The 8983-nt window shown below is 41.9% G+C and overlaps 1 protein-coding gene across 2 annotated transcripts in view; it reads left to right on the top strand.

The window, feature by feature from the left end:
* The first annotated feature begins 2383 nt into the window (after positions 1 to 2383).
* Positions 2384 to 8983, top strand: part of vps53 (VPS53 subunit of GARP complex) — a 272128-nt gene continuing 265528 nt past the window's right edge. For both annotated transcript variants that reach the window (XM_063031948.1, XM_063031949.1), the window contains exons 1-2: positions 2384 to 2512; positions 7947 to 8027. In XM_063031948.1, coding sequence (XP_062888018.1) covers positions 2414 to 2512; positions 7947 to 8027 — 180 coding nt within the window. In that variant the 5' untranslated portion in view covers positions 2384 to 2413. The remainder of the gene's footprint in view (positions 2513 to 7946; positions 8028 to 8983) is intronic.

Raw genomic sequence — 8983 nt, 5'->3', positions numbered from 1 at the left:
CAAGAAAGAACAAATTTAATGACACATGGGAATGATGATAAACCTGATATTGATATGGGTCCTATTGTGGAGAGTGGGAAGTGGGAAGCGGGAAAGGGAGGGGGAGTCATGGTTGGGAAAAGGGGAAGGGAGAGGGGAGAGAATGGTTTGGAATCAAATGTTCTTGTCTGGTGTCCCAGCACCCAGCCAATCCCCACTCCTGGCACTTCTTCTCTGCCACCTGTCCCACGTGTGCTGAGTATGCCTGCAGAAAAATGAATCTCAGGATTGTATGTGGTGACATATGTGTACTCTGGTAATAAAATTTACTTTGAACTTTGAACCCTCTCTTGGCATTCCACCCAGATCATTCCCAACATTCTTTGCTCCCGCCAGACTTACAAACACGCTCTCCGCTGACAAATACAGTACTATGCAAGTCTTAGGCACCCTAGCTATATATAGGTGTCTAAGACCTTCCCACAGTATTGCAAATATTGAACTATAATTTTAACTATATACAAATACAAATATCAGTACTAAAACTCCAAAAATTTGGCATGATTGGAGCTTTGACGGTGCTGAGATACTAGATCTTCTGAACTTTTGGATGTTACAGTAATATCCCAATATATTTCTGATTTATATTTTTTAGATATGATGCAGTAATTTCATAAATTTCGCAGTGAACATGACAAGTTCAATAGCAGGAAATGAGGCTGCAGTGAGCTGAAGGAGAGTGCAGCAAACATGATCTTGTATGGTAGGTGCTGAATCATCAGGATTTCCAAATAGTTGGATCGCGGAATATCAGAATTTAACCATAGTTTGGAAAAAAGTACTGATGAATTTAGTGAAAATAGAAGCCTATAATCCCAAGGACCTGACCATTAAGCATCAGAATTTTGAAGGAGGTGATTTTAGAGATACTTCAGAAATAAAGATGAATTTTATTTGTTGAAATACATAGTGAAATGCACTCTTTGCGTCAATGACCAACAGAATCTGAGTATGTGCCGGGGGCAGCCCACAAGTGTTGCCGTGTTTCCAGCACTAACAAAGCATGCCCACAACTTACTAACCCTAACCGATACATCTTTGGAATGTGAGAGGAAATTGGAGAACTGGAGGAAACTCACACAGTCACCGGGAGAATGTACGGACTGATAGACAGTGGCGGGAATTGAACGTGGGTCACCAGTGCTGTAAAGTGTCATGCTAACAGCTACACCGTCTTCCAAAATTGTGTATAGATTCTGGAATTGTTCCTGTTAGTTTTAATGTAATAAATCTTCCTACTTTAAGAAAGAAGGGGTGAGAAAACTAACTTTTGGGCTGATGTCGGTAGTATGTAAAATGCTGCATTTAATTATTCATTTATTTACAGAACAGGCCCTTCTGGCCCAACAAACCCTGCCGTCCAGACTAATCACATGACAGCTGAGTTTATTCAACAGATTTTTTTGGATTTTGATGATAAAGGATATTGCAGGAAGTATGTTGAAGGGGAAAACTAACCTAGACCTTAAGGAGAACAGAAGCAAGCTCGAAAGAGCAAATGGTTCTTTTAACCCTCCCCCCCACCCCCCAGTGTCCTTCATATCTGTCCCTATTCCTTATGTTCTTATACACAAACTCAGGAAATGCTCCAAATGTAAACATTGATATCCATTTTCCAAATCTGGGGAAATAAAAAAAATTTATAGTAACCAAACTGAATAAAGTCATAACTTGCAGCATGTTAATAACACTAACTCAAAAGAGATTCTGCAGGTGCTGGAAATCCAAAGCAACACACACACACACAATGCTGGAGGAACTCAGCAGTTCAAGCAGGATCTATGGAAAAGAAACAGTGTTTGGGGCTGAGATGTGTCCTGATGAAGGGTCTTATCCCAAAACGTCGACTGTTTTTGCCTTCCTTGTAGATGCTGCCCGACTTGCTGAGTACCTCATTTTCATATTATTTTGAAGCACTTGTTCAAAAGTAAAACTCCAACAATCCGCTATCCAACTGTTCGGAAAACTTGACGGTTTATTATTTGTCTAACTGGATGCAGATTCACATATTCTCTTTAATATACCGAATCCCCGATTCCCACACTCTGTTGAAATTTACCATGTTTGCTGCGATGTTTACACCGTTATGTAAACTCTGAGGGAAAAGGTGAATTAGAGAGTATTAATTGGAACAAATTCCACTAGCTTGTCACTACCGACACGCGAAGAGCGTTATATTAACGGTGTTACTGAATTGCTACTCATTTTACCTGCAATTGTTATTGACTAGGCTATTAACATTTAGCGCATTCAAACCCAATCGCGCAGCTGATCAAGGGGCTGTCGTTATGTCACGTGACCCGACACCGAGCGCCCGTTGACGGTCACGTGCCGCGGGGCGGAGTCCTCCTCCATCCCAGGGTGCGTTTTGCCGATGATGGCGGCCACCATGGAGGAGGAAGAGCTGGAGTTTGTTGATGAGTTGGAAGGGGTCCTGCACCTGACGCCGGAGGTGCAGCAGGCAATCGAACAGGTACGTGGAGGGCAGAGCGAGAGTCTTATGAGGAGGTGTAAGGGGCGTTGAAAACACACCAGAGCTGTTGGGAGGAGGGAGATATCAGGTGGATTTGTTTATAGCCAAGTGACAGCTGTCAGGAGGACCCGACGGTTTCCTTGGCAATCCCTGCAGGGTGGTGCTAGCAGAACCACCCTGACCCGAAACATTTGGACTACAGAAAGTAGTACAAGGGTTGAGCTGAAGTGAGAGGGTACAATTGACGAACGCTCACTGGAGTGGGAAGAACGGGAGGCGATTTCTCTGAGACAGAGCGTGTTGTGAGATGGATGTGCAGGGTAGAAGCTGAGGGGTCGTTTCCTCAGGTTGGACAGCCCAGAATTCATGGGTATGCACCACCAGACTCAAGGACACCTTCTATCTTACTGTTGTAAGACTACTGAATGGTTCCCTAGTAGGAAAAGATGGACTCTTGACTTCATAATCTACTCCTGTCATATTCTTTCACCTTATGTCTGCACGAGTAGACTGTAACACCGTATTCCGCATTATGTTATTGCTTTTCCCTTGTACTACCTCGATGTACTGATGTGATGGAATGATCTGTATGGATGGCATATCAAACAAATTTTTCACTGTACCTCAGTACGTGTGCCAATAATAACCAAATGTGTTTCAGGAGAACATACTTGGGGTTGAGGTGAAGAGCATTTTCTTTGTTCAGGGAGTTGAGAAATTGTGCTGTGCTCTACCAAGGATTACTGTGGTTGTTTTGCCTTTGAGTATATTCACGACTGGGATTGACTGATTTTTAGACTTCATGTGGATTGGTCGTTGGATGGGGTCAGTCATAATCTTATTGAATTGGGGGGATGAGGGACTGCCTGTAATCGCCCCTGTTTTAAAATGTATTTTATTTTAAAAAATCTGTTGAACAAAGAAACCTCAGTCTGCAATTGTCAATTGCCTCCTGCTAAAGAAATGACAAAAGTGCTGAACCCATTTATTAATGAAGCATACTTTTTAAGAATGTGGAAACATCTTTAATTTATTCATGTATCACCCCTGTGATCAGTAGGTGACACACTCTTATGTATTAAGGCAAACTGCAGATAAAATAAGAAAGAACCAGCAGTAAGTATGTGCATAATTTCTATACACGTACAATTTCTATTTTGGAAATAAAAAATGATCAGAATTAATTGAAATAAACAAAACTGATATTTGCCATACAGCTATGTTTATTTATCAAAAATGCGAAGTTTCATTGGATTGCATTTCAACAATGACAACTTAACTTTAATTAATTAAAAATGGTAGCAGTTACGAGCAGGGTGCTTGACCATGGGTAGAGCACAATTGAGCTTGGGTCCTCATCTGTACAAGACTTCCCAGGGTAGTAATCTTCTCTTTAAGTCAAAGAAATGAACTTATTACAATGTTTATCCTCTGTACATGAGAGAAAGGATTTTAATGGAACTTTGATCATGTGCTTGGTTCTCAGTTTTTATAGAATGTTGATTTGATTCCGTTCCCATGTATCCAGACCATAAGACATTGAAGCAGAATTAGGCCATTTGGCCCATTGAGTCTGCTCCATCATTCCATCATGGCTGATTTATTATCCCTTTCAACCCCATTATTCTGATTTCTCCCTTTTTACGTCCTTGCTAATCAAAAACCTATCAATCTTTGCTTTAAATATACCCATTGTCTGGGCCTCCGCAGCCATTTGTGGTAATAAATTCTACCAATTTACCATCCTGTGGCTAAAGAAATTCCTCCTCATTTCTGTTCAGAAGCAATGTCCTTATATTCTGAGGCTGTGCCCTCTGCTCCTAGATTCCATCACTATAGGAAGCATTCTCTCCACATCCACTCTACCTACGCCTTTAAATATCTGATAGGTTACAATAACATTCACCTCATTCTTCTAATCTCCAACAAGTATGGTCCCAGAGCCATCAAACACTCCTGCTACATTAACCCTTTCATTTGCAGGATAATTTTCATGTACTTCCTCTGGACTCTTTCCAATCTACCTCCTTTCGCAGATAAGTGCCCAAAACTGCTCACAATACTCCAAGTGCGTTCTGACCAGAGCCTTATAAAACTTCAGCATGACATCCTTGCTTTTATATTCTAGTTCACTTGAAATGAATGCTAACATTGCATTTGCCTTGCTTACCACTGACACAGCCTGCATGTTAATCTTTAGTGAATCCTGCATGAGGACCCCAAGTCCGTTTGCACCTCTGTTTTCTGAATTTTCTCTCTGTTTATGCATCTGTTCCTTTTACCAAAGTGCATGACCATACACTTCACAACACTATATTCCATCTGCTACTTCTTTATCCTTTCTCCTAATCTGTCTAAGTCCTTCTGCAGACTCCCTGCATCCTTGACATTACCTGCTCCTCCACATATCTTTGTATCATCCACAAGCTTGGCCACAAAGTCGTCAATTCTGTCATCCAAACGATAATGTACAAAGCAGTGGGCCCAGTACTGGCCCCTGCAGAACACTACTAGTCACCAGCAGGCAACCAGGAAAGGCCACCTTTATTCCCACTCTTTGCCTCTTGCCAATCAGCCAATCTTCTATCGACGATAATGGAAACCAGGAAATCTACAGATGCTGGAAATCAGAGTAATACACACGAAATGCTGGAGGAACTCAGCAGGTCAGGCAGCATCAGTGGAAAAGAGTAAACAGTCAATATTTCAGGCTGACACCCTTCATCAGGACTGGGAAAAAAAGAGATGGCAAGTAGAGTAAGAAGGTGGGGTGGGGGAAGGTTGAAGAGTAAGATAGGTAACGGGTGAAACCAGGAGAGGGGAGGGGTGAAGTAAAGAGCTGGGTAGTCAATTGGTGACAGAGATAAAGTGCTGGAGAAGGGGAAACCTGATAGGAGAGGATAGGAGGCCATGGAGTAAAGGGAAGAGCGAGGAGCACCAGAGCAGGTGATAGACAGGTAAGGATATAAGGTGAGAGAGGGAAATGGGAACGGGGAATGGTTAATGGGGGAGGGCAATTACCGGAAGTTGGAGAAATCGATATTCGTGCCAAAGGGTTAGAGGCTACCCAGATGGAATATGAGGTGTTGCTCCTCCTAGTTGAGTGTGGCCTCATCGCAGCAGTAGAGGAGGCCATGGACTGACAGGTTGGAATGGATATAGGAAGTGAAATGGAAATAGGAATTGGAAACGATAGAGTCTTTTAAGAGACTCCTAGGTAGGTACATGGAGCTTAGAAAAATAGAGGGCTATGGGTAAGCCTAAGTAGTTCTAAGGTAAGGACATGTTCGGCACAGCTTTGTGAGCTGAAAGGCCTGTATTGTGCTGTAGGTTTTCTATGCTTCTATGATTCTACATGGGTGGCTACCGGGAGATTTTGGTAAGTGGATTGTTGGTGCTCAGCGAAGCGGTCTCCCAATCTATGTCAGGTCTCACCGATATACAGGAGGTCACACTGGGAGCACTGGATATAGTAGATGACCCCAACAGACTCATAGGTGAAGTGTCGCCTCACCTGGAAGGACTGTTTGGGCCCTGAATGCTAATCAGGGAAGAGGTGTCGGGGTGGGTGTGGCACTTGTTCCGCTTGCAGGAATAAGTGCCAGGAGGGGAGATCAGTAGGGAAGGACAAATGGACAAGGGAGTTGTGTAAGGAGTGGTCCCTGTGGAAAGTGGGGTGTGGCGGGGGGGGAAGGAAAGATACTCTTGGTGGTGGGGTCCCATTGGAGATAGCGGAAGTTATGGAGAATTATGTGCTGGAGGGGAAGGCTGGTGAGGATAAGAGGAATGCTGTCCCTGGTGAGGTAAGGGTAGATGTGCGTAAAATGGAAGGCATGCTCTATGCTAGTAGCTATGCTTGTACCTTTCCTGTAATTCCATGGGCTCTTGTTCAACAACCTCAGGTGTGTCACCTTGTCAAAGGCCTTCTGAAAATCAAAATAAACAACATCTACTTAACTCTCCTTTGTCTATTCTGCCTGTTATTTTCTTAAAGGATTCCACCAGATTTGTCAGACAAGATTTCCCCTTAAGGAAACCATGCTGACTTTGGCCTATTTTATCATGTCCTTAATAATGCACTCCAACATCTTCCCAACCACTGAAGTCAGGCTAACTGGCCTACAATTGCCTTTCTTTTGCTTCTCTCCCTTCCTAAAGAGTGGACATTTGCAAATTTCTATTCCACCAGAACCATTTTAGGACCTAGTGTTTCTTGAAATATTATTACTAATGCTTCCACAATCTCTTCTGCTACCTCTTTCAGAACCCTTTCATGTGACTTATCTATCTTTAGACTTTTCGGTTCCCCAAGTACCTTCTCCTTTGTAATACCAACTACACTCACTTCTGGTGTATTGCTGGTATCATTCATAGTAAAGAATCATACAAAATACTTATTAAGTTCATCCGCCATTTCTTTACCTCCTATTATTACCTTTTTAGCATCATTTTCCAGCGGTCTGATATCCACACTTGTCTCTCTTGTACTCATTATGTACCTGAAAAATCTTTTGGTATTCTCTTTTATATTATTGGCCAGCTTACCTTCATATTTCATTTTTTTTCAGTTGCCTTCTGTTGGTTTTTGAAAGATTCCCATATTCTAGTTTCCCACTAATTTTTGCAATATTATATGCCCTCACTTTTGTATTTGACTTCCCTTGTCAGTTATGTTTGTCTCAGTCTCCCTTTAGAATACTACTACTTCTTTGGGATGTACAGTATCTACCCTGTGCCTTCCATGTTGCCCCTAGAAACTCCTGCCATTGCTGTTCTGCTGTCATTCCTGCTAGTGTCCCCTTCCAATCAACTTTGACCAGCTCCTCTCTCCTGTTGTTGTGGAAAGCAACATGCAAGACTCAACTGAGTGTCACACAAGTTCAATTGTAACATGTGGAGTCTATTAACAACGAAAGCAAGGAAGCCTTCATAAGATGGGTGTAGCGAAAGAGGGGGTGGCTTGTCACAGTCTATGTCCATGGAATCTGCAGAGTACCAGTCAGAGTTGTGATTTCTATTTACATCTTAATCGCACTTTGTCCCTCTCTGGAGATGCTATTTGAGTAATCCTTGCCTGCCTTCATTGTGTGAATCTATACTTCAAATCTGGTTGTGATTAAAGAGGGACCACATATTTTTGGGGAAATATAATCTCCAGTGGAAGCAGTCAGAGCTTTCCACAATGTGAGATGTAAAGGATTCTTCATCGAACAGCAGGAAAATTCAGTTCCTTCAAGAGAAGAGTAGAAGCAGCAAAATATAAACAAGAATTAATGTTTGAAGAGATTTTAAATTCTTTAATTCATCTCCATATATAAAACTGCAGACACTCTTCCCCTGGATTGTTTTGCACATTTTGATAGGGTTGCTGATGTATATTGGTGATACATCATGGATTAAGAGTTTGACAAATCATTTTCTTTAACCCTCACAGGTGTTCCCCAGCCAGGATCCTTTGGACAGGGCTGATTTCAATGCAGTGGAATATATCAATACACTCTTCCCAACTGAACAGGTGTGTTCGGATATTTATGACATGCTTTTTGTCTCCATATGTTCTTTCATAATAATGCAAAATGTATTGGATGGATTGTGGTCTGGCTTTCTGTAATGCTCCCTGTCATTGAGCTATTGTGCATTTCAGCCACATGGATTCTTTTAGCTTTTGCATAAGAATACAGAACAAAAATGTGTTGTGCCACTCCAAAATGTCAAGCAGCCCTCGATGATAGTTGTGATAAGGATTAAAAATGTAGGTTAGTTTGTTATTTATTTTTCATTGGTGTGTATGGTATCATTGCTGCCTTTGCAATCATAACAGTCAAGCTAACTTGCTTTATATGAAGTGTTTCTAAACGTTTCTGAGGAATGCAATGCATTGACTTTGTGCAATAAGCTTACCTTGATGAAAATTTGAATTGCTGACATCTCAACAAGGAAAAATGCTCTCTTCCACTTTGGTTGTATCTTTAACCCCAGAAATGGAACAAAGGAATTGTAAATAAGGGAACTATAATCAATCTTTCTTGCAAGAGTGTGGAAATTAATTAAGCAAAATATTTGTGCTATCCTTTTCACTCAAAACCCTGCTGTGATGAGAGGGCGTACGGGAGTGAGATATGCCAACTAGTGGAGTGGTGCCGCAGCAACAACCTGGCACTCAAAGTCACTAAGACGAAAGAGCTGACTGTGGACTTCAGGAAGGGTAAGATGAAGGAACACATACCAATCCTCACAGAGGGATCAGAAGTGGAGAGAGTGAGCAGTTTCAAGTTCCTGTGTGTCAAGATGTCTGAGGACCTAATCTGGTCCCAACATGTTGATTCAGCTATCAAGAATGCAATACAGTGACTATACTTCATTAGGAGTTTGAAGAGATTTGGTATCTCAACAAAAATACTCAAAAACTTCTATTCCTTCAGTTAGTCCTGACGAAGGGTCTCGGCCTGAAACGTCGACTGCGCCTCTTCC

This window comes from Mobula hypostoma, chromosome 23 (genome assembly GCF_963921235.1).
Source record: "Mobula hypostoma chromosome 23, sMobHyp1.1, whole genome shotgun sequence".
In the NCBI taxonomy this organism is placed as follows: Eukaryota; Metazoa; Chordata; class Chondrichthyes; order Myliobatiformes; family Myliobatidae; genus Mobula; species Mobula hypostoma.
This window is presented reverse-complemented; position numbering and strand designations above follow the sequence as displayed.